Below are 26,704 nucleotides of genomic sequence, written 5' to 3' on the forward strand. Positions count from 1 at the left end.
TGCTGATTCAAGTTAGTTAAACAATAGTTTCCCAGTTGACAGGCAATGTTTCTACCATTTTGGTCATGTCATGGTTCTGTTGGATAAGCTGACACCTTAATCAAATCTTTCATTGAACCACTGTATAAATTTACACAAATACTTTCTTCTCCAAAACAATGAACCTAGATTAAAAAATAAATAAAAAATAAGAACATTAGCAATATTCCATATCAGTTTTTACATTTGTTCTCTTTTTCAAGTTCATTATTAAAATGTCTAACTTGAAACATGGCATCACTTGAGATCAAATCTAAATGCCACATAAAAAGGCTTCTCTTGTCTCCTTTGTTTAGAATCTTTGCTTATTGTGTTGAATTTATCCAATGTGCTTTCCCTCAGTCAGGCACATGTCAAAAGCATATAACATTAGGCTCATTCTTTAATAAAGCTAAAATAAAATGTAATAGTGGAGAAAGGAAAAAAATGACAGACAAGAAAAAAAAAACAACACCAGCTCTATGCCTCTACATTAAACAATACCAAGTAATTACATGGAAGGCCCTGTTGCAACTTATTGTATAAAGAAACCAATGAGCCTAAAAAGCAGAACTAGGGGAAAGCAGAACTTCAATTACACATGACATAAGTGTTGGAAACCATCTGTGTACTCACATTAGGTGCTGCTCAACCAGCTGGTTAGGAAAAAAAATACTTTGTTGGTTGAGAGAGCAGATGTCCCAAAAAAGTTTATTTTTAATTGTTTAATGTTCCTTAAAATTATATTCTAAGAAATATATAATCAAGTTCCCTTTTTCTAAGTCATGTGTGACTGCTGTTCCTCAGGCATGCACTTGAACAAACACAAACAATGTAAATTTGCACCAGCTGTCAAGGGACCTGGTGGATAGGAAACAAAATTAAAATCAGGAATTATAATTCTGACTAACCAAACGAGAAGAGCTGTAACATAACCTCTCATTTTAATTTGTTGAATGAAAATATTTTTCAGCACTCAACAAATTTTACATACACACACACATACGTCTCTCAAAAGCTTGTATTCACCCAAGTAGTGTCATGTATTTCCAAGAAATATATAATCAAATGAGTTGCAAAATGAATAGACAACACAGTTAGACATTGACAATGTTAGAAATAATGATTTGTACATGAAATAATAATTTTGTCCTTCAAACTTTGCTTTCATCAAAGAATCCTCCATTTGCGTCAATTTAGCAGACCGTTGACATTCTAGATATCAATTTGTTACGGTGATTTGAGGAAAATTCACTCAAGCTTCCTAAAGCAGCTCCCACAGGTTGGACTGGCTTGTAGTGCTCTACATATGTACAATACTGTCAAGCTGCTCCCGCAACGGCTCAATAGGGTTGAGATCTGCTGACTGTGCTGGCCACTCCATTATAGATAGAACACTACAATGACAATGTCTAGACTGTATTTGCATTAATTTAATGTTATTTGCATTAGAAAATGAGGATATTTCTAAGTGACGCCAAACTTTAGAGCAGGAGTGTATATCTACTATTCATATATAAGAACATTTAAACTAAAACTAAGAAATTCTAAAAAATAAAATATGAATGGAAACTGCAATAAAGGTAATAAGTAATAAAGGTGTTGAAATAGATTTAAAAAAAAAAATCACTATTTTATTTAGCTTTTTTTTCTTTTCTTTTTTTCCATTCTGAAAAGTTTATTCTGTATTGCTTTTGAACGTAACTTTAAATTAGCTTGTTAATGATTACTATGCTACTATAACTCTGTTTTTCCCACTGTTACACATGAATTTCTCCAATTTGGGACAATAAAGGTATTTATTATTCTATTATTTCTGCCAAGGAGTTTGGAATCAATTATGGTTTTTCTTGATAAAATGGATCCAACTAATGATATTTAGTATAGAGCAATAGCTGAAAGAATAATATTCATTATTTGTTCAAATTTGAATACAGGTGCTGAAATTCACATGTATCCATGATGACATTGAGTTTTAATATCATCAATAGCTAATTTATCAAAGTAAATCCCTAAATCACAAAGTAAAAATCATATATTATACATACTTAGAACAAAAGGTTATACTTATACTGTTGTAAAGCCTGTTTAGTTTGGTCCAAGACTTTGAAGATATTGGATTGACACTAGTTGCAGAATCTCATCGTAATATGTCACAGCATAGTGATTGCCACCAATAATAGAAATTGTTGTTTTTTTTGAGTCAGGAAAAATCCACCCCTGCAAACTACTCTCAACAAAAGCTGATTGGCATTGGCACATTGGATTTGGCAAATTCACAACCCACATATTCAACTCTGGTGCTCATTTCAATACATTTTTTTTTTTTTTTTTTTTACAACTTTGTTCCATTTAAGAGAAAATAAACCGTTTTTTTTTTCCAACAGAATCAGAGTGTTGCTTAGACAAAATATTTGCGAGAAAAAATAAATTGACCAAACTATGTTCTTATTACATTTTATGCAAAGTTTAGACTCACTGCATACATACATTTTATTTTTTATGATTCTGCCTCAAAGCTAATCAGAAAATAAAATTATTTTTATTTGAATAAAATTCAAATATTGCAAATGACCAATTATAAAAAAAAAAAACTTGTTCATAAAAAGGACTGTGCTTTTAAACAGGATGTTAAAAACAATTCATGCAAACCCAAATACCATCTGAAGCAGTTTTTAAGGAGTTAACAGCTTATTCAATTCAATTCAATTACATTTTTAATTATATAGCACCAAATTCATGAAACATGTGATCTCAAGGCACTTTACAAAGTCAAATTCAATCATATTATACAGATTGAGTCAGATTATACAGATTGGTCAAAAAATTCTTATATAAGGGAACCAGTTGATTGCTTCAAAGTCCCGACAAGCAGCATTCACTCCTGGGGAACCGTAGAGCCACAGGGAGAGTCATCTGCATTGTCCATGGCTTTGCAGCAATCCCTCATACTGAGCAAGCATGAAGCAACAGCGGAAAGAAAAACTCCCCATTAACGGGAAGGGAAACCTCCAGCAGAACCGGGCTCAGTATGAACTGTCATCTGCCTCGACCGACTGGGGATTACAGAAGACAGAGCAGAGACACAACAAGAGAGACAAACAAGCACAGAAGCACACATTGATCCAGTAATCTGTTCTACATTAGATGGTAGTAGCGGGTGATCTGTCTTCTCTGGATGATGTCACAGTTAACAGAACGCCGGACCAGGTGTACCTACTATGAAGAAAAAAAGAAAGAGAAGAAAAAGTTAAAAGCTGAAATGACAACAGTCATTTCAATGCAATGCAAATCTAGAGAACAGTAGACTGGAGAGCAGTAGAAATCAGTAGAGTGAGAAAAATAGACCCTGATGTCTTCCATTAGCCTAGGCCTATAGCAGCATAACTAGTAGTGCTGATATAATTCATTTTTGAAGAATAAAAATACCACATGGTTTAGGAGAGTGTAGTTTTTTTTTTCCATTGCTAGTTAGAAAATCTTAACGCTCACTTTAAATCTCAACTTTTTTTGGTTTACAAACCTGTTACGCCCCCTCTGTCTAGGGGTTCAGAGGAGGCAACATAAAACTGTGTCCAGAGAAAAGGAGTGGCGTATGAAAGGATTTATTTACATTTATTTACAAAGGAAGGGTTTTACAATAACCAAAACACAATACTCTTAACTCAATTAACACAACCAAAGAAAAGGGCAAATGGTTTCGGAGATGTTAAATGCAAAAGAAAATACACAAGGTTCAAAGGGTCAGGTTAAAGATAACTCAAACCACCCAAGAGGGCAAATAGGGAAAACTAAGGTACACACAAAGGGAGCCTCAAAACCTCCCAAACATGAGCTTCGAGCTAATACAAAGTCAAGCTAAAACCGAAGCAAAACAGCTTAACAAACCAAGCAAGCACAACTGGTTCAAACAACCCAATGCAAAAGCAAGCACCAAAGGTGGGAAAAAGACAACTGCACATGCAGCTTCCTGCTAGCTGTATGAATGTTCAAGAGTCTTTTATATGGTGCTGGTGGGCCTAGTCAGCATCTGATTGACGTGGCAGTACTCTGCTGGTCCAATGAGATCGCACCTCCTCTGCAGCCTCCCGGCAGCCAATCAGGAAGGTGTGCTCCCACAGCTGAATCAAGCCTGCACAATTTCAAGAGGCCAGGGCCTGTAACAACACCTTATTGGGATCAATTCAAGAACCGATCAAATTACTCTAAATAACCAATTCATCCAACGTCAGCCTCTTCTAATATTTCTGCACTATAAATATTGTTTCTCTAAAGCTCAGATGAAGATTCTCAATATGGATATGGCTCTAATTTATAACCAACTAAGGCTTCATCAATAATGAATAAGGTTTGCACATTCTAACAGAGTTAGCGAGAGTGATGGAGCGGTCATCTCTTTTAAGTGCACACTTATGCAAACTGTATGAGAGATGAAAAAAAACAATAAACTAATTTGTTTTTAAACATTAGAAGCAAGTGACAAATATTCCCTGGTGCTTCTAAAACTAATGCAGGGCAAATAAATTATATTCTTTTTATGGCCCCAAAAGGGTCTGTTTTTCCAAAGAAACCGCTCGATCAATTTCCAATTCAAGCTGTTATAAAATCTCTAACAATAGGTGGTGCTGAAGCTATAGTCCTGGTCCAGTGTGGACAAAATGACACACATTTTTTGACTGAGTGTTAGAGTATTTAGCAAGATCAATAACAATACAAGGATTTCAATAACACAACTGCTCTATGACCAACTTGCTCTGAAATACCCTTAATAATGCCTGGACACTGATAGTTTTGGCACAGCAAGCTTTGTGAAGACATAAAAGATAGTGCTTATACTCAGGCATTCGTTTAAATATCCAAAGAATCATTCTCTTTGAGCTGAGCTGACACAGTCTCATCATAAACCTACAAGTATTTTAATCATTATCCTTATATATGGCAAACAATACCATGAGAGGGAGGGGATGAATCAGTTACAAAACACAGATTTTTGTAGCAACTGGGTTACTGCCGTGCATGTAAAATCTAATTTACTACCTGAACCACAAATGGAATCCAAACACAAGTGTAATCTGCTTTGTGGAAAACACCCACTCATAAATACAAGGCATCACCTGCCTGTCTCTTTTATGCTCATTCCTCCCTCATTTGTAACTGGATTAAAAAGGGACAATGCTGAGAAATCGAGAAAGATGGTTGCACACAACATTAAACCCCTAACCATTGACCCATCAGTATCCAGCAGCGTATTACTGACATTTTCAAATACAACTAAGTCACAACAAAAAAATAACAGACTAAATAGTGGTTTGGCCATCTGCTGGTGAATTTCCCAAGATCTGCAGACTTAATTTCAAACTGTCATAAACACTGATTTACTTTTATATAACATTTATAGCACCACTGGGGGGTGGGGGTGTTAATTTTTCTCAAGGCAAGGTTTATTCATAAAGCACTATTCAGTACTAAGACGATTCAAAGAGCTGTCAGTGCAGACAATCACAATTTTGAAAATGGCTGCACATTTTCGTCTTTTATTGTTTGCTTAAATCATAAGTAGGATGACATGTCCACATGCAAACATGTTATGTTGTGACAAATTACTTCAGACTCATGAAGATTTTAGATCTAAAATACCAAAAGATAAGTTGCTCTCAATTGCAAATGAAATGTCAGCAAAATAATTTATTGGGATTTGCCAAAATACTTTAGCCCAAAAAGTGGTTTGAACTATAATGAAGTAACGTGAGCTTGCTCCACTTTTGTCTGCGTCTTCTCTTTATCTCATGTAGATATATTCCTTGGTGGGGCATCCCACTTCATTGAAGTTTATTCAATGAAGTGAAGTATATTGTTAATATATTCTTGTATTTTTCAGTTGCTCATATTTATTCTGTATAAATGTGTGTGTGGCTTGCTGCTTAAGACAACCAGTGTGTGAATTCACTCCTTCATCCATTGTTCTATAACAATAAACCACTCCTCACCATGCAAGTATTCATTAAAGAATAACCAAGAGAGACTGGGAGCTGTTTGGCAATTTATTCCTGACAATCAGGTGTTGCACCAACTTGGTACCCTTGTATGAGATTACTTACTTTATACATGTTTGCAATGCCAATATTGTTTTTCTATTGATTATTGAGAATGCTATACATCATTTGCAGTATATTATTTTAACAACTTAAAACAGATAACAACTTAAAACAATAATTTTCTTTCAAAACTGATGCCCCTTTAATTTATTTCATTACCTTTTGAGAAATACTTACCTCATTTCCAGCCTGAAACAAACTTCTCAGTTGAATGAATTGGATAGTAACTGTAATAGTATATCATGCAATGATTTATCCTGCATCCTCTGGACAGCACAATATTTGATCAGACACGTTGATCACAGCAGTTACATTCCTGTTGTAGTGCAAAGTGTAGTGCTTGTTCTTCAAAATGAACAGCAAATACATAAATACTTTCCACTTCATTAGAAACTCTACAGTGGTACCAAGTTTGGCCCTTTTTCCCTTCAGAACCTCATTAATGCTGTGTGGCATAAATTCAACAAGGTGTTAGCTTGCAGCTGCAGCTCATCCAAAATGTTGCTTCTAGAGTACGAACCAACACCATGAAAAATGGCATCATAACCCGGGGCAACAGAGGAATACAAGGAGCACGAGACTGTCCAAGAACACAATACTATGTCAATTACACCACAAACCATAAGGGAAACAAGTGGAAAATCTAGCAAAGTGGCTAAAAGCGGACACTTTGGCTCCATCAAAATACCCTTAATAGTTCTAGCTCCTAGCTCCTGTTCCTTCACCATTCATGGAGTCAGTAAGAACTCTATCGTGGGGAGGAATGGAGCCTTGGACTGCTGTGCTGTGCTGTGTGAACAGCCGTCACTCCAACCTGATTACATGATGGAAATGCACATTAATGATGCAAGTCAAATCCGGACCTACAGCCTTCCGAAAATGATCTACAAAGTGTACCCTCTCTTCTCTCTGGACATTTTCATTCATACCACGCAAAGGATTGTGGGATACCTTAAGGGTTCCTAGCGGCGGTAAGGGATGTCGCGGAGTTCCTAGGCAAAACTAGACACGGGAATGAGCATACAGGCATCCTTACCTACCTCATTCCTTACTGACTGCACTATTCAGACAGCACTTATCATGGTGACCACTGATGCACTTCTGCTTCGGCTAAAGGGTCCTTACTCTATAATTGTATTCGGATGGAGCCCTTCAATACTAGGATAAGAATTCATGTAGCGTGCAACTGTGAAAGTAATTAACTAAATGTGCCGCAGCTGTGGAAAGCGGATTAACTGAGGTGTCATGAGAGAATAGTCAGAAGTACCACAATAGAAAATACCTGCTCAAATGAACAGAGAGAAAAATGGGAATAAAGTGAACTATGCCTAAAAACAGGTAAACACTAAGGAACCATATAAAACATAAGACCCACATGGCAGACAAGACTGAAGTCCAACAAATAATGAGGGTAGGGATTAGGTTTGCCAGGTTTTTGCATTTCAACATCTTGATATTAACTAAAATAATCTAATGATTCCTGATAAGTAATGCAAAATAGCTAGCATACCAAAAAACAAAAAAAAGACATCGTTTTGAAAGACAAATGATGGCTGTAGCTCATAGTTGCAATGAGAACTAGTATTCCTAAACTGAAGATGCAGTAAACCAGAAGTCCAACAAGTATGAGTGAAGGACATTAAATCCTTTTTCTCAACCTCCTCTCAAGGTTAAACGCTGAGAAAAGGATTGCAGGATTTCAGTTGGTCTGTGACACTGTACAGTGTAGAAATAGCGTGAGCTATCGTTCTGCTCTGCAGTCTCTTCACGTACAAGGAAAGAGCGGCTGCAGTAAAACAAAACTTGGATTACCTAAGAGAGATGTGAATAAAAAGGCATACGCTATTATGACACTATTATTCTAACATGACAATATTCTGTGAGAAACCAGCTGAATATGAGAATAAGCTGGGTGAGCTCACACTGGCAGCACCACTCATTAAAAATCTATTGCCTCCTCCTGCCAATGATACAAGGAAAACCAGCTAAGAGAACAATATTGTTCAGTGAGTTTAGCACAGACCATTAATGTAGCATTGTACTGAGTTCCTGATCACACGTGAACATTAAATTAGATTAACCAAATTGAGTTAGATAAGATTTGCATCTCAAAGACTGCCTTTTTTTTTGCCTTTTTATTTACACCAAGTATGCTCAAGCAGATAATGATACAGTGCATTGTAACACATTAGAGTCTTGTTTTAAAGGGGTAATGAGGATAAACAAGAAGTGATTTACCACACGAACAGAGATAATTATGCTCACTGTTGATCTCCATCATATATTATAATTGCTGCTTGTATATGCACTTTGAGATGCAAAACATGCTGTTCACATCCAAAGAAAGTGAGGGTCCTAACAACTTCAAGACTCCCGTTAAAAACATGTACAGACAGAGGCGCTAACTGCTAAGGTGACTGATTAACAGATTCCTGGAATATGCATTTTTTAAATTGAAGTATTGTATTGTCTGGTACCAAACTGAGCCTTTATGAATAAACCAACTTCACAGTTTTTTCTTTAATCCACTAGGATCAGGTATACGCAGTATGATTATATATTAATGACCTAGCAGCCATTATAAGAAGTCAAAATCACACATTAAAAAAAAACAACAAGAAAACAGGGGGCTCGTTTATAAAGCTTCCGTACTCACAAATCTGGGCCTGAAACTTACGTACATCACTTTCCACGCAAAGGTTGTAATCTATAAGGAATTAAAAAATAAAAACTTGGGAGGGAAATGTGCTGTCCTCATGGCACTCTGACCCATGCGTTCACTAATTTTGCAGACAAGGGAAATTGGTGACGCAGATGGTAAAGTGGTGAATTGCAACCAAGATTTTCAAATTCACTCTATAATAATAGATCGACTTTATACTAAGCATTAAAAACTGCAGTGGTATTAATGCTTGTGCTGGTGATACAAAACTATACACAAGGACCTTTCAAATCATTAAAAGCATGGTCATAAGCCTTCTTAAATATTAAATCAAATTCCACATAACATTTTATCTGTTTTTTTTTACCATCACATTCCTCTCCACAATGATCACCAGGGCGACGTGTACCACAGATTGAGAGATAAATTGTGACATGGTGTGAAGCAATTACTTTAATTGTGTTAAACAGTTGATTGCTGTAAACATGGGGACTCTTCATAACTGGGGGGAAACCTCATCCCTCCTGGTCTCCCTCTTTCCTCAGAATTATTATCCAGATGGAGTCTTCTCCAAGACAAGAAGAATTTGAATCTGATGTTTAAGACAGAATTAAGGTTCACTTTTTAACAAAGTTACAAATGACTTCGCCGTTAAGCGTGTAATAACTGCTACAGAGTATAATAAATGTGACAATGTCAACATGTCCTCCACGTATTAGCTACTTCTAATAGCCAATAGCTACAGTCATCGTGTGGAATGGTCTTTGGCACTATTGTCAAGTCTACTTGTTTTTTTCTAAAGTCGCTTGTGAGTTCTGTGTGTTCGGGTTATAGCGGCTCATTTCTGAGCATGCAGTCGCTTATTTGAGCACTAAATTAAACAACTACAAACGCGAGTAAAGTGACCCGCTCGTGCTGCAATGCTATAGGGTTGAACTGGTATCACTCTGCCCTTCCGTGCACACACATACTCTCTGAAAGGGAGAGGGAGATGAACAAGCTAGCCGTCTCTGCTGGGAGGACAGGGTAGCTGCTAGACTACACTGCAACGTTTCTAACATAACGGCAAAAATAAACTTTACTGTTATATTGAATTAACTTACCTGTACAGCAGAAAGCCTGGAACCTCTCTATCTCCACTTTATCTGCTAATAGCTACGGTGATATAGACTCTTGTTTTCTCCCGGTTATTATTTATTTTATTGGTTACTTTCTCTTCCCTCTCGCTGGACAAACAGTATGGATGGTCCTCCATTTCAACAGAAAATGGCAAATAGAATGATCTACGGTCGTCCTTGCTTGTTTTATACTCCTCTTCCAGCGACAACATGTCTTCATATAGAAGACAGACAGGGAAAACACGTATAACTAACAAGTTTGTTCCCTTTTGGCTAATGAAATCAGAAATGGTGACACAACAAGAAGCCTCCCAGTGGGTGCACCGCCACCTATGCATTTATAAACTACTATTTCTAAGATATGAAAACACTTAAATTGTTGATGTGACTTTGCCACAATATTTATAAATCCTTCATTTTTGTTAATTAAATGCCAAATTAGTTGCACAATGTCCCTTTAACCATGAAATAACGATGATCTGCTGACTTATTTAAATACAAATTAAAACCCATTGCATTGACAATTTTTGATTGAATCTGGGCATATAGATGGCAGAACATGAGGCTAAACCTGGTACACAAATGTTAAGTTGAAGGTGTGATCTGTAGAGGGAAATTGAGTGCTGCTTAGAATGTGCATAGTTTTATAAATCGGAATGTTATTTTTTTTGGCATACATACACTTTTGATATGGATTCTACACAATGTTTTATGAATGAAACTTCTGCGTTTAAAAGAAACTGAAGAACATAGGGAAAGTGTTGCAACTTTTATCAGGCATCTAAAGAAAAGTATTTTGAGAAGTTGTAATGATTTCAGCTTGTAAACCCAATATTCAGCTGGACAGAGAGATACGTTAAAAACGGTTTATTGTGAAGATAAGTAGTGATGGGTGAGGTAGACAAACAGAACCAGACTTGGCAGAGGAATCTTGGTTGAATGAGCAGGCAGGCAAGGAGGAGCAGGAGACCAGAGCAGGCGGTGTAGGACAGGAAACCACCAGAACCGGCAGAGCAAACGGCAGGGACTCCCTGAGAAACCAGCAGAACTACAGCACGCAGACACAGGCAACTTAGCTGAAGAGTTTCAATTCTAATTTGGGCAATTATTTTGTTTTTACTTTTGCCAGGTTCCAGTTACTCAAGCACACAAAAAATAAATATTAATCAGCAAAATTAAAAAAAAAAACATTCACAAACTTCCGTTTGTGAAAACATCAAGATACATTTTTAATATTGTATCAAGAAATTAGCCCATTTGAAGTGAAGGAACCAAAATCACCAATATTAGTGGGTAGATGTACTTTAAACAGAACTGTGCATTATATATGCAGATATTTTTAATTTCTCTACAGCAACAGCGTAAACTGCATATAAACCCGTAGTAGTTAATGAGATTCCCAAGACAGGGTTTAGCCATGTGCTTTGTTCCTTGTTATCCCATTAACCCACAAAGACCTACAATGCCCTCTAAACATATGTAGCAGTTGCTCTTAATGGGTTGCATTCGGAGGCTGTTATAGTATATCACTGACACTGACTGCCAAAATAGTCAACGGTCTTACCACTAGTAGACTCACTAGAATGCCATACATATCCGATACAAGTGCACTAAAAACAGTCATAATGGTTCAGTCAATATTAACATGGCAGAGTGTTTTCATACTGAGGAGGCACTGCAGAGACGTTTTGCAAACTGCCTCACTGGTGGCTTTAAAATGAAATTTGTCATATAAAATAGTCTCATGGTATTAGTAAAAATTATTTCCAGATCTTTGATAAATGTAAATTTGTGCTTGTAAAGTTTCCCCCTAAAATTAATAATCATCTTTAGTTTTATCAGTAGTAAGATAAAGACAATTTAAAGTTATTGAACACTGGGCCATGGCTGTTTTAATTTTCTCGAGCAGACTAATGAGGATCATCAGCGTACTTTATGATGAATCTATTTTTATACCTGATCTGACATGCTTAGATACAGAATAAAAAGTGGAGGTCAAAACACACATACTTGACGCAACCCATTGGATGTACATTTAACACTATTTTTTTTAGAATCCCTGCTGGCAATAACAATTAATTGTGAAATCCAAGCATCATTTTTCACTCCGCTTTTTAGATATTTTCCTAGAGTTATTTATGCTAATGGAGCCTTAAAGAGGGCACGATGTTCTGTGTCCTATTTTGGGCCAATCCTAAGTCTGGATATATAGAGAATTGCATCAGGAAGGGCATCTGGCATAAACCTTTACCAAATATATCATGTGAGTCAATAACATGATCTCCTTAGTGGATCGGTCGAGTACCGTGTTAATAGCAACCATCGGATCCTGGCGACCGACAGCGTACTGGTGTAAATTGAGCTACTGTTTGTCAGCAAAGGAGAAGAGGAGAAAGATGTGTCCATAGACAGAGAAGGAAGAGAAAAGGCAGAAGTCTAGGAGTCATAGTATGAACTCTGAATGTTGGGACTAAAGCAGGAGAAGGCTAGAGAATTGCCTGACATGATGCAGATGAGAAAGGTGTGATCAGGAGACCAAGTGGAAAGGTATCAAGGCTAGAAGCTTAAAAGCAGGGTTCAAGCTGTGCTACCATGATGTGGATGGGAGAAGAGAAATGGTGTAGGAGTTTGTCAGGAATGTTCTGGAAGTGAAAAGAGTGATCGATAGGGGGATGAGTCTGAAGGTGTGATGTTCAGTGTTTTCAGTGATTATACACCACGGGTGGGATGTGAGTTAGATGAGAAGAAGAGATTCTGGAGTGAGTTAGATGAAGTGATGCAGAATATCCCCAGAGATGAGAGAGTGGTGATGGAACGAGAAAGCACAGGTGTGTGTTTGGAGAAACGAGATCAGCTAAAAGGAAATGGGACACAGTGAAAACTGTAGAAAGCCAGCAGGAGTACAGGGAGGTGCGGAGTAAAGTTAAGGCCAAATGGCATACAGGGACTTATATGGCAGCTTGAATAGTAAGGGGGGAGAGGGTTTATACAGGTTGGTAAGGCAGAGACACAGAGAAGGGAAGGGTGTACAGCAGCTTAGGGTGATTAAGGATCAAGATGGAAATGTACTGACAGGTGCAACAAGTGTGATAGGAAGATGGAAGGACACTGCAGAGTGGATGAATGAGGATAATGAAAGAGAGCAACGAAAAGAAGAAGTGAGTATGGTGAATCAGGAAATTGCAAAGATTGCTAAGGATTGAGTAAGAAAGGCATTGAGAAGGATGAATTCACTACCACTCTTCTTTATATGAAAGTGCATCATTACTTGCATTACCCAGTTCATATCAAAGCTCAGCTTTCAGACAGCTTGCCAAACATTTGCGTCTTGGTCAAATCAGTGATTTCGATAAGCCCATGTCCTGTGGCTACAAAACAAGGACAGATGACCACCCCTCCACCCCTTGTCAATTGGCATGTGGCATTTGTGATGATATGGCAATCTTGAAGACTTTATATTGAACCAAATCCAGCTTTGCGGAACAAAAAAAAGCCTTGCTGCCATTTTTTTTAAGGGAGAAGTTTCTGTCCTTGCAGTCCCTCAAAACAAGACAACTTTGTTCAGTTATTCACTTTTAGTTGTACTCTTATAAACTGAAACAAGGTTGACCTGAGGCTGCACAGTCTGAAATGTGTCTCTTGGATTTTTGGATGTTTTGACCTTGCGGTGAAATTTCAGGGACATCCCCTTCTGTCTTAAATTATTTCCATGAGTAAATAATGTATATCCCAATGGATTGATGGTCTTGTTTAGAAATGACCTCACAACCCTCTCCAGACTTATAGGGAGCAAAGGTTGCTTCTCATAGTGAAGCCTGATCCATAAAATTGTAAACACTGTAGACAGAGGCTTGACTTGCTTTTGCCATGAGTGTAGAAATTTTAACTTGTCACAATAAGTAAAAAACATCAGTTTGAGAAATCAATAGGGCATTTACAATATATATATATATATATATATATATATATATATATATATATATATACACACACACACACACACACATTTTACTGATACAATCACTTGCATAATCTACCATGAAATCTTGCATTATTTTTTAATCCAGCATTGAAGTAATTGACATCCTTCATTAACATTTTGTTATTTATCAGAATTAAAGAGGTTTTACATTGGCAGCAAACTCAGTGGAACAATACTAAATCATCTTCATTTTTACTAAAGGGCCTTTAGTAAAGGCCACCTGAGAGGCTAATTTCTGATTTTATGTGAGCTGGTGCTGGTCAAATTGAAAAGCGCTAAGAGGATGCTTGTGTGCTTCACTCAGCTCTTGATACAAATCATAAATTTTCCCTGACAAGATAAAAGCGAGAGCTCAACATCCTAATTTATGGACACAATGATTTCCCGTTGCTGCTCTAAGAAGCTCAATGCCAATAAAATTACATACACTCTCTTCATTCTGCCCTTCTCCATCCACATACAGTGTATAACACTCAAAACACAATGAGTTAAAAAATACCTTCTGAATCTGAATTACATATTTTGACAGAGCAAAGAAGCATATAAAAAAAACAACTATTTTATCCCACCATAGATCTCTTCCTGTAGGGAGTGAGACTTCATACGTGGTGTATGGCACCTGTCAGTGGGTCTGCAGATGCACTGATTAAGATAACTTTAACATGCTATGCTTGATTTGAGCAACAGGCTTGCTGTCCCCTTGAGGCTTTTCTTTTGCTAAAGTAAAAAAATAAAAAATAAACTCCCAGTCTAAAAACAGCTCGCCGAAATGAATAAAAAAGAATGAAAGAAGGTGTTGGTATTCAATCTCTAAACGTACAGCCGTTTCCTTAGACCAGTCAGATATATCTTTGCTGAGATAATCAATGAATACATTAGATTAGGACTTAAGTATTGCATTTTTTATGAACAGCAAGCCTCTTTCATTGCAAAACCGATACTTTGTTGGTTTTTCTGATTCAAATTAAAATGTATGTCTGGTGCTGCAGCTGAAAGGGGGTGTTTTAGAGTAAGTAAGTAAGTATTTATAAAGAGGATATAAAGGTATTAAATCATTTCAGACAGCATTTTTCATATTTTCACCTTTGCCAAGGGTCTGCAACCTGTGGCTCTTTAGATCCTCTATTGTAGTGATGCTAAAGAATGGAGCAATGTTTTAAAATGGAGAGGCAATAAAAATGCTAGCTTTAGCAGTTTTCCGCAAGCAGTTCAATCAAATATATGCATAACATTTTCACAAACTTGAATGGTTTAAGGGGAAACATTTAAATGTGTTGGAATGGTCTACTCAAAGGCCAGACCTCATTCCAATTGAGATGCTATGGTTAGAATCGAAGATCACAAACAAAAACCATCCAACATGAATGAGCTGGAGCAGTTTTACTTTGAGGAATGGCCAAAAATCCTCGTGACAAGATAGAGCAAGCTCATAGTAATGTATCCAAAGCAGCTGTAATTGCCGCAAAAGGTGGCTCTACAAAATATTGACTTTAAGGGTGGTGAGCATTTATGCACACACATGGGTTTCTGGGATTTTGTCCTATTTGTTGTGTGCGCCATGGTAAAAAAATTATACATATTCAAAGTTGCAGACATACTGTATTCTTCGGACTATAAGGCACACTGGATTATAAAGGCGTATTAAATATTCTTCCCAAGTGTGTAATATCACTCCGCCCCTCCGTATACACAGCTCTCTCCTGAGAGGGAGAGCTGTCCGTCGCTGTTGGAAGGACACAGTAGTTGGACTACACTGCCCTGTTTCTAACATAAGGCCAAAATAAACTTAACTTTTATATTTAATTAACTTACCTGGTTTATTGTTGCTAGCATGTGTACTCCGGGTGTGGGCTGCCTTACATGAATGCACATCTAGTTTAGACATTACAGTCAGGCAGTCTTGTAGACTGCTCAGGGGTCCTGTTATGGGGCTGATCAGGTAGTGACACAGTGTACCGTAATGCAACGAATATCCATTGAGTGGATTTTTGAGAATTATTAAGGATTTTAAGTGTGCCGTATAGTCCAAAATATATGGCATTTTGTAAATAAAATCGTGCAAACTATAACACGATCCTTTTTAATCCCAGATTGTGTGGCAACAAAGCATGAAAAATGCCAAGGGATAAATTCCCTTTATCTACAATGTTCAATGATTGTCCTCATGTTTTGACCTAAACGTAACATTTTAATTGTTGTTTTTAAGTTAAAAATATAAACAAATGTCCTATAATAGACTCTTAAGGTGCGTTCACATCGAACGCGAATGGCACTACAATGTCATCAGTTTTGCGTGCGTAGACATATTGTATTTTTTCGGACTATAAGGCGCACCGGATTATAAAGGCGTATTACTTATTCTTCCCAAGTGTGTAATGTCACTCCGCCCCTCCTGCCTGCCACATTTGCGTTCAGTGTGAATGCACCTTTAGAGTTGTAAAGGTTGCTAAAGCCCCTTGCCTATGTTGCCATTGAGCTCAGATTATACAGTGTTACCAAACTGCAAGGATGCATTGAGAAATTATTAATTGACATACCGTTATTCTGTACAAACTTGACAGAAGGCTGCAGTTATTAGATATGTCAAAGGTTTCAGTTTTTTTTTTTTTTTTTAGTTTGTTTTTTACTTTGCGGGTGTTAATGTCTCTGTTCTGATTATTTAGGCCAATATTGAACCACAAAGGCAGTAACACTCTTGAAACGTAGTTAAAACAAAATGTGACGTCTTAAAAACCTCCTAGGTAAACACAGTAAAACGTATTTTTGGACGAAAGCCACACAGCAGATAATAAACACCTGAACAAATCCTCATGTCTTGTGTGGGCCATGTTGTTGCTACAGGAAACAAGCTGTGCCTGTATTGCAAATGAATTACAAGCTTGTTATCAGCAGCTCTGCTTGTTTGTTCTTTGCTATTTAGCCTACATGAGAGCTGTTGCCATTGTTCAAAAGGAATATTTAGTTATGCAATATTGAAGATTTATAAATAGATGGCAGTTTTCTAGGCAGCTACACCTTCAGTATCACAATAAATTACGTTGAAATTGAAACTTGGTTCACATACAGCATAGAACCAATAAAAAAAGAAAAAAAATCTAAACTTGACTCTTGTCCAGCGGACAGACTTTGACACTCAATGAGAATAACAAACAAAAATTAATTTCAGCAGCACGTAGCTATTCAGATAGTGTTCTGTCCATAAATATTAGCAGACGGCGTGTACCCTTGGCGCAGCGGGTAGCGCGACCCATACACGGAGGCCTTAGTCCTCGACGCGGTCGACCCGGGTTTGAATCCAACCCGTGGTCCTTTGCTGCATGTGTTTCCTACTCTTGCACCCCCTTCCTGTCAGCCTACTTTCATAAAAAGTTAGCCACTAGAGCAGCGAAAAAATTCCCCCCCCCCCCAAAAAAAAAAATCCATAAATATTAGCAGAAAATTTAGTGAAAGAAAATAATGTGGTAAAAAAAGACTACAAAGCACTTTTAAAAACTCCTGCATTGATGCAGACGTTAATACAAGAAGAGCTCTAAATAAACAGCAAATGCACACACTGTGTTGTACATATCCTGTATGTATACTTATCAGCAAGACAACATCTCTGTAGCTAAAATCATTTATTTCATTGGTCTTATGTAATGTGTTAGTCTTCTAAGAAACTAAATCTGGGGGTTTATTAGCTCACCGCCATAATCATCAAAATAAAAATGAAAACAGTACTGCATGAAATAATGTTTGAAATAATCAACTAGCACCTTTCAGATCATAGGTCTGCAATAAAGACAACCACTAAAACCCAACTATCAATCTCTTTGTACTTTTGCATAATACAAGTCAATCATCCAAGATCACAGATTGCTGTTAGATGAGACGTGGCTGAGCTTCGTCTCAGCATGTTGCAACCTCAGATTCTACTGACTAACATGATTCTCATAGCAGACAGGCACTAGATGATCATCTAGTTTCAAGTTTGAATGAATTTGCTGAAATGAATGAACTTTTTTTATAGTATTCTGATTTATTGAGAAGCACCTGCTTATATTTAACTCTACGTCTTTATCCTCCGGATTGGAAAATAACGTCAGACAGACAATTGGCTATTTTGTGAGCTGTACAATTCATAGACATAAATGTAAGGTGATAACTTATGTGAAATTTGCACAGTGTCTGTGTGATAGAAAAGCAACAACAACGAAAAAGGACAAAACAAATTTAACAGAAAAAATGCTTTGGTCAATAAAGGCAGGTTGCCTCTTTTACATTCCATTACCGGGAGGGTGAGCTGTGGCCCGTTTCATAACAGAGAGATAAACAAACCATGGTGGAGTCATAGAAGACCCATATCCCAGGTAAATGAGAGCTTTATGAAAAAGATTAGAGCAAATCCCTCTCAGAAACCACAGGGACATGTGGGGTGAGAGGCTTTCGGATACAGACTTGGTTACCTCCATGCCGAGAATTCCACTTGTAATCGATCAAAACACAAAAACACAGCTGCTGTCACAGAAGGGGAAGGAGAAGCTGAGACCCAATGACAGACTGAGTAGTGAGCTATTGCAACAACTAATGGGTGGCCTTATCTGAAAAAAAGACCATTCCATTTAAACTCTCAGGATACAAACACACAGATAAAGCATGTGAGCACAATTATGTCTCCAAGACATAGGGGCACCTAAAAATATGGGACAGCAGGCTTGCTGAACATTTTTGAATACTGTTCTGACTGTATAAATAAGCTCTAAGTGCCATCTGTGGTGAGAGCTGATCATTAAGCTCCATTAGCCTGCTGTACTAATACCTACAGGGAGAACCGAATGAAACAAACACACCCCTACTCCAATTAAGGGAAAACCATTCCCTCAATGAACATATAGCTCCTCCAAAAGCAGAGGTCCTCATTCTCTGTCCCATCTACAGATCTTATCTGGATGTGCACACCTACCTCTTGCTGAACCAATGATGGCAAACACTTAAGACTCAAAGAGAAAAGGGACAAAAATCAAAGAGCCAAGAATACAAGGAAAGTAAAAGATGAGAAATGATTCAAGACAGGCAAAAAAAAGTAGGTGCAGGTGATGGAAAGGCTTGAAAGAAGATGAAGGGGGGGGGAAACTAAAAGGAGGAGCTTCATTTGACCCACTCAAGTGCTGCATATCTGAAGTGCACTCCATTGCTTCCTGTACCGAAGCAGTACAGGTACATCACAGTAAGTACAATCTGCAGAGGGAGCAGACAACTCAGTACATGACCCCTAAAACATTCTGATGTGCCAAACACCGTCTTTGTGTCCTTGGATGTAAATAGGTACTCATCTCCCCCTGTAAGTGGACCAAGCACAATTAGAACTTATTTATTTCCAGCCTAACACAAAAGCAGAATGACATGTCAGTGTGTCTGCATCAACAACTTGTTACCAGCCTGTAACAAAAGCCATCACCTACAGGACAGAGCAATCCTTCGTATCCCAGATCTCATTGGTGACAACAGGGTAAGTATTAACATGTATTACTTTAGGAAAGCAACATCCCCTGTAGCATAAAAACAATTTCAACAGAACACAACACGCCATGTGAATGCAGCATCATTTACTATAATATGATAGGATGTGAATGAAGGGAAAAATAAGCGTGACTCATTGGAGCATAAATACATACCATTGGGGCTCTCCTCATCAATGGTCACTATGGTTGCAGGGGGACCCGGCCGGGACAGCTTACACTCTGAATACAATAAAAAGAGCAAGTCAGAAGACACAAGTGAAACTCAACTTATATTTACAACACAGGAAACGTGGTGAATTTGTTAAATTGTAAGGCTGGGCAATATGGCTTCAAAATAAAATCTTCAATTATATCAAATCCGATTACCAGTAATCGATTTTTTTCCTCATTTTCATTTTCTTTCACAAAAATAAATTGAGGAAATTATTTTAAAAAACTTGCTTTTATGTCAAGCAAAATAAAATAAAAAATGTTTCCTCTTTACAATGTATTGAATATATATTTTCCTAAACATATATCCAGCATTGTCTGCCGCTCTCTTCATGGAAGCCCAATGTGTGCATTGGCAAAATAAAGTCCCAATTTCCCAAAAATTAAATCTTAAACAATTGTAAATTTCAATCAAGCCATTAAATTGATTTATCACCCAGCCCTGGTAAAACATAAATTATGTTTATGTTAGGTTTATGTTGGCGGCACCCTCACATTTAATGGCACCGCTAATAAAGATGTTTGAAAAGCCATAATACATAAATTACATAAATGTGTTTCCAAAATACTGCCGCCACAATTATTGTTCCCTTTAACACGTCCTATGTTGAATCCATTAGCCAAAACAAATAAGTAAATAAGCTATGTCCTAAAACATGTTCATTTCAACAGTCAGAACAACAAATGAAAATTTTAAAAGAAGTGGAACTGTGAGAAACATGGCTGGATGAATACCCAAGTGTATCATGCCACTGTACACAGTAAGCTGGATAGTGAGGGAAAGAGTGCAGCAATGAGTGACATCTTGGCATCATGAAGTGTTCATAAGAAGTACTTATTTTCAGACTTTTATCCAGTTTTACCAGGGGGCAAGTGATTGTGGAGGGTGTTCTATGCACTTCAATATATATTTTAAAAATGTGAGCACATTACACCAGCACATAAATTGAGAGGTAACGATTTACAGTTGAGTAATGCAATGTCCCTTAATTTTTTTATAATGAATCTATTTTTGAGCTAATTAGAAACCAAAGTATTTAGAAAAGTACTATATTCAGGTTGCACATATTATCAGCAGGAGCAATGAGTGTATGTATCACGTCAACATATACGCTATCTTTAGAATCAAAGCGTGATGCTAGGAGCACTTAAGGTGACGTATTGTCAGAACGTTAATGTAGGTTTTTAAGCTGAGCTAACCTGTTTGAGAGAAGGACATTAAGGCATCTCAAAAAAACTCCGCTTGGGTTAAAATATTTGTGGGAAAGTAAAACAACCTGAGCAGAATTGATGAGTAAGTGTATACTCTCAAAATGCAGGGCTTTTATTTAACTGCATTGTAATGTAACATTGTATTGACGCCTATAAATGGCATGCACTTTACTAAATTAAGTGAACTATCAGCCAGGGACTTGGGATTTTCCTATTCTTAAATGACTAACTTGGCTTGGAACAAAACAAATAAATAATTCTTGTCTAAACAATGTTTTTTAATTTAGGTATTTGAAATATATATAGCCAAGGCAACAGGTGCTACTGCATAGAATTTTGAGATTTATAAGCAATTTTGGTTTACTTTTGGATTTTACACACAGACAGTGAGAACAATTTTAGAGTTGTTCTAGTCTATTAGTCTATTACATAACATTAATTAACTAAGGACCTTTTAAAACAGGCAGGATTTTCACTCTCTTTTTCTGTACAGATTTTAGCAGTCAGCTGTGTATTTCAAAATGGTCAAACTAATAAAAGCAAAATAATAATAATAAAAAAAACAACTGCACTGAAGTTATGTTGAAGTCTCACCTCCAACTTTAAGTAAATAGCAATTTGCTTTTATATATCAACTTGGTTTGGGAACTTTTTAACCAATTGATGTGATAGTGTTAGAAATATCTATATATTGATAAATATTAGTAGTGAGTCTTATTAAACTGTCAAATAATTTAAATGACAGCCCATCATTCACATTCTAAACATCAGAACTTGTTGGATCCTTTTACAGAAAGTGCACTGCAGCAGGATTAACAACAGTAGCAACTGACAAACCTGGCAGCTAGACAGAGGCTGATAAAAAGCAAAAGGTAACATTGTGAATAGAGCAAGAGGTAGAAAAGCTTCACAGATGGAGGTCACAACAGCTAGATGGTAGGAGCACATGGGACACAGGTAATGGCAGCTTGACAAAGAGCAGCAGATGGGGTAATGAAGGAGGTGGAGCGTACGAAACAGAAAAAAGTGTCTGTCTATAAGAACAGGCACTGAAAGGCAACTTTGCTGAAGTAAAGAATGCTTGGGATTAAATCTCTTTCAGAGAGAGGGGGACAAGAGTGAAATGCTGAAGTTAATAAAACAAAGGGTGACAAAAAGACAACAGAAGCTTGTCCTCTTACCCTCATACTGCCAGTCTGAAGGAGTCAGAGCACAGTTTAGCCAGAGGCAAGGAGAGCAGGAAGAAAAAATAAATACAGAAAAGAAAAGAAACAAACATCAAACGTTTAGGAAATAGCTCTGAAGTTCGGAAAAAACGAGAGAGAAAATGCACTTGCAAGAATGCAGAGCTATCAGGGAAAAGACAAGAAGACATGTTATAAGGGGAAAAATGTTAAACAGGGACAGAGATTTTAGGGTGAACATACTGAACAAGCCTTCGTTAGAGAAATGGTAGTTGTTAAGATGCTGTCACAGTGTTTCTTGTTTTACTAGTTAAACATAAAGTCCTGTCCAATCTGTGAAATATGTGGTTCCCTTTTTACACACCCCTGTTTTGTATAAGTCATGCATATTTGATGAAGGGTGTTTCATTTACACGGTACGACCGTGTCAGGAAAGAGTATGTTATAATTTGTCTGGTTTATTTATTTATTTGTTTATATGCCCAATTATGGTTTGACCACCTATGGATGAAAGGTAAGTCTGTGAGTCCCCCCAAATTGTCAAATAAGTACCTGCTGAATGTAATAAATGTTAAGTACGGCCACGTACGCTTGCAGCATTCAGTATGCTGAGCAGGTTGAATCTTTATCAGTAAAGGCAGTATCCAGATCATCAGACACTTATCAGATTTCAGACTAAGATAAGACTAAAAACAGAAGCAATCTGTAGGCTGAAAAACACTTCTACACAGCTCTGTATTTGGTTTCTCTTAGTTGCAGTGCTTAAGTCACTGCATTTTTCACCGTGTCCAAAAGCATTTGTTATATGGTCTATGACATGATGTTCTACAGGTAGAAAACCAATACTAGTATTAAGTAATATTTACTCAAAGTCACCTATCTTTATATCAAGAGATCGTGAAAATGCAACACGCAATAGTTGTACAGAGTTATTATTCAAAACAACTTTAACATCCTTAACTCCAAACCTCTACATGAGCGTCAAAACTTTGAGACACCATATACACCTCTCATGACTCCTACTGCTAAGGATCTATGTTACTAAATTTAAAGCAATGCTAAACACCCTGACAGCAATGATGAAGACTCACTGTGGCTTGCCGAAGGCTTAAAGGGGCCTAGTCACATCTTTTTACCATAAAAAGAAAACACACACAAAAAAACATACATTCATCTTCAAATAAAACAATACACACCAACCATTTGTCCTTATAGTGTTTACTTTGTCCTTTTTGACCCTGAAAATAAATAAATTTGCAATGGGCACAATCACAATACATAAACATAAATATTGTTGTGCCATCTGGCAATACCAACTAGAAAGTAAGATGCAGCTGCCGTAAGAGCCAGTATACCGTCCTGCAATACCTAGCAGTAAAGTGACAGCTTGGCATGCTAGCCGATCAACCAATCTACAGGATTAGGGTCACCTAATCTATTTCTTTTCGGACCTCCAATGAACATTTCTGACACGCTTGGCTCCATCACAGACATATATGTATAGACAGCAGTGAACTGACACCGCCGCCATGGATGCGGCATAGTGGAGCGGTTCAGAGAAGATGCCTCATTCAAGTGTTGTGTGAAATTGTACCAACCGAGTCTCAACACAAACCAGATCTAGTGGCATTACCTTTCACGGGTAAGAATGGACATTTATCTATGATTGTATTTATTCATTATAATGTCACTATAACATTGTAGATATGTTTGTGGGATCTATTGCCTCTCCTTGTTTACTCCTTGCACGCATGTGCAATATCGTACTTCCGGTTACATAGTGTTGTTGCTGGAAATATACACAAATTATATCCACTTTGTTATATTAAGCCAGCAGGGTGAAATAATTAAATTGGAAATAGTATGTGACAAGAACACTTTAAGGCGTCTCACCCCACAGAATGGCAGCCATTACTATTTTCAGATTATTTTGGCTAAAAATTATTTCACCACTTGGGAGCATTCATAGACTGTGTTTATTTGCCTCTAACCCAAGATAGTTGGGCAAATATTATGTATGGAGAACAAATGAGATAGGGTTGACCACCGAAATCATGACTTACTCGATCCTGGCGCACCATTACAGTATTAACTTTGTAATTTGCATATATATATATATATATATATATATATATATATATATATATATATATATATATATATATATATATATATATATATATATATATATATATATATCTATATATATATATATATAGATAGATAGATAGATAGATAGATAGATAGATAGATAGATATAGATATAGATATATATATAGATACACCAACACATGTAGCATGGTAAGATGTGGTCATCTGTTTCTTGATAGTGTCTGTATGGTCTGTTTGAAAATAATTGAGAAGCAGTGCCTTCAAACAGTACCTCAAATAGCACATTTCGTTAGCCAAGGACACAACAAAGGATTTCAGTAAGGAAAACGTAATGATAATCACACAAAAACAGTCCTCTCTTTTCCTAAAGCGTTCTTGCTCTTTCTAAGCATGTTGAACCTTTGACAGCTTGTAACCAGGTTGTGTCATCTTACATTCCATGTTATCAGAGATGGGCGGAACAAAGCCAAAACATCACCAGCCACTGCTATAGTGTTTCACATCCACCTTCTGTTGCAGGCTAGTTGTGCAACCGTGCACCCGTTACCAGATGCAAAACAGAGGATAGTTTTTTCATTAAACATACATTCTCAAGAGCCTTTACTAATACAATGTTTTAAAGGCATATATGACTCAAGGGAGACTTTCTGGATGTGATGGCAGAAGACAAGTTAGTTTTGAAATTATAGGCACAAGAAGTGGCTGAAACAAATCTTGTGTAAAAATGTAACATTTTACAGACTTGCTACGCTTATTGTTAACATTTTAGTTATTGCCCAAATTTCTGTCAAGGGGATTTACTGAAGATACATCCACCGTTAATTATCAGAGTAAACAATTTTGGAGGAATTAGAAAACCCATATCTGTCTGCTGAGGAAATAGAGTCTCCTATAATAGCAGCATCATGAACAGAGGAAGTGGGTCACACCTTGCAATCTGAGTCACAAACAAGCAACATAAAAAAAAAAATCTGCTCTGAAAAAATCTTTGTGAATCCAAAAAGTGTGCATGTGTATGTGTGTATATGGCATAAAAGTTCCCTGCACTCACTTTAACAATCTTTTTAGAGGATCACATGGTCTGTTTTGCATGTGTGCAAAGGTGTGTGTAGGTTTTAAGTGGTAGTCATGGCAGTAGGGGAGAAACATCTAAAGAGTTGGGTTCCAAGACAAGAGGCAGAACCAAGCAGAGATAAAGAATAGCACCTCCATTTGCAGCGACAACAGGCGTATACTATGATCAGAGCGCTGCGTGTGAATACATACACAAAACTCAAAGCAACAACTGCTGCTCAGTCTCGTTCACTATGAAAATTAAAAAAAAAAAACTTCCCACTGCTTGACAAATTTAAATCATTTAACAGCAAGTGATGTTTTCTATTTAAAATTGCTTTCCAGCATAATGGCAGAGAATGATTGATGTTTTCTGCTACTTTCACTTCCTGTTGCTCTTTGGATAGCTATTACTACCATGGTTTGCAGACTGAAAAAGTATGTAATGTGAGTTCTGCATTTTCCAAGGCTGGACAAATATGGAAAAATAATATAAAGTACAGAAAATAAATAACTGCATTTCCAGACTTCAAGCCCCATCACATTGTCTTATGTACTTCTTTCTTACCTTCCTTGTGCCTTTCTTTCCTTTCCTTTTCTTTGTTGCGTCCTTTCTTCCATGTGTCTTTCCCACCAATCTCAATTCCTTTTATATATCCTTATGTTTCCCCTTCCTTCCTTGTGTAGCTCTCTTCTTTCTTTCATCCTTCTTCTGTCATTCCTTCTGTTTCCTGCCTTCCTATCTTCACTGTCCTTTCCATCCTTATGTCATTCCTCCATTATATCCTTCTTCCTTCCTTTCACTTCATCTTCCTTGCTTGTGTCATCATTTGTTACTTATTATTTCCTCCTTTCTCCTTACTTTTACCATCCATTCTTCCAGCCATGCCCTTCGTCCCCACCTTGTTCTTCCTTGTCCCCTTTTATCCACCTAAATTCATTCCATCCCTCATTCTTTGTTACTTCCTTCTCTGTCTCCCGTTCACTCTGCCCTATTTGTGCCTTTTGCTCCATTCTTAATTATGTCCCAGTTTCATTAATGTATTCCTGTTGCATTTATCTTTAATTTTGTCTTATCTTAATCTCAATGTCATTAAGAGGTTCCAAGTTTAAAGCCTACCCACTGTCAAAGTGTCTTGTATGTTAGAATGGGTGCTACACAGTGGTGCAGCTGTAAGCACTGTTTCCCCATCAAGATTGCCCTGGGTTCAAATTTCAGCAAAGAACTTTCTGCGAGGAGTTTTCAATTTCACCCCCATCATGGGTGAGTTATCTTTGGGTACTCCAACTTCCTCCTGCAGTCCAAAAACTTGCATGTTAGGTCAATTCTTCTGTTTAAGGTGTCCTTAGGAGTGAGTGTGTACATGCAATGTTGTTTGTCTTGTATATCTCTTTGCTGCTTTGTGATGGACAGGCAACCGGGGTGCACCTTACCTGTCACCGACTGACCACTAGTGATGGATGAATAGTAAAATGGAAGTGGAAAAAGTCACAACTCTGGAAACAAATGTACAGAAACCCTTCACCAAATCCCCAATGCATTCAGTCTTTGGGTGA

The 26,704-nt window shown here is 37.2% G+C and overlaps 1 protein-coding gene across 2 annotated transcripts in view; it reads right to left on the bottom strand.

Moving 5' to 3' along the window:
* LOC105922149 (protocadherin-15-like) overlaps positions 1-26,704 on the bottom strand; it is a 50,887-nt gene that overhangs the window by 16,746 nt on the left and 7,437 nt on the right. Inside the window, exons 2-3 of one of the 2 annotated variants that reach the window (XM_036125843.1) lie at positions 21,980-21,994; positions 19,530-19,595 (exon numbers count right to left, since the gene is read on the bottom strand). In XM_036125843.1, coding sequence (XP_035981736.1) covers positions 19,530-19,595; positions 21,980-21,994 — 81 coding nt within the window. The remainder of the gene's footprint in view (positions 1-19,529; positions 19,596-21,979; positions 21,995-26,704) is intronic. The other variant, XM_036125844.1, reaches the window with a different exon arrangement.

This window comes from Fundulus heteroclitus, chromosome 22, assembly GCF_011125445.2.
Source record: "Fundulus heteroclitus isolate FHET01 chromosome 22, MU-UCD_Fhet_4.1, whole genome shotgun sequence".
Taxonomy (NCBI): Eukaryota; Metazoa; Chordata; class Actinopteri; order Cyprinodontiformes; family Fundulidae; genus Fundulus; species Fundulus heteroclitus.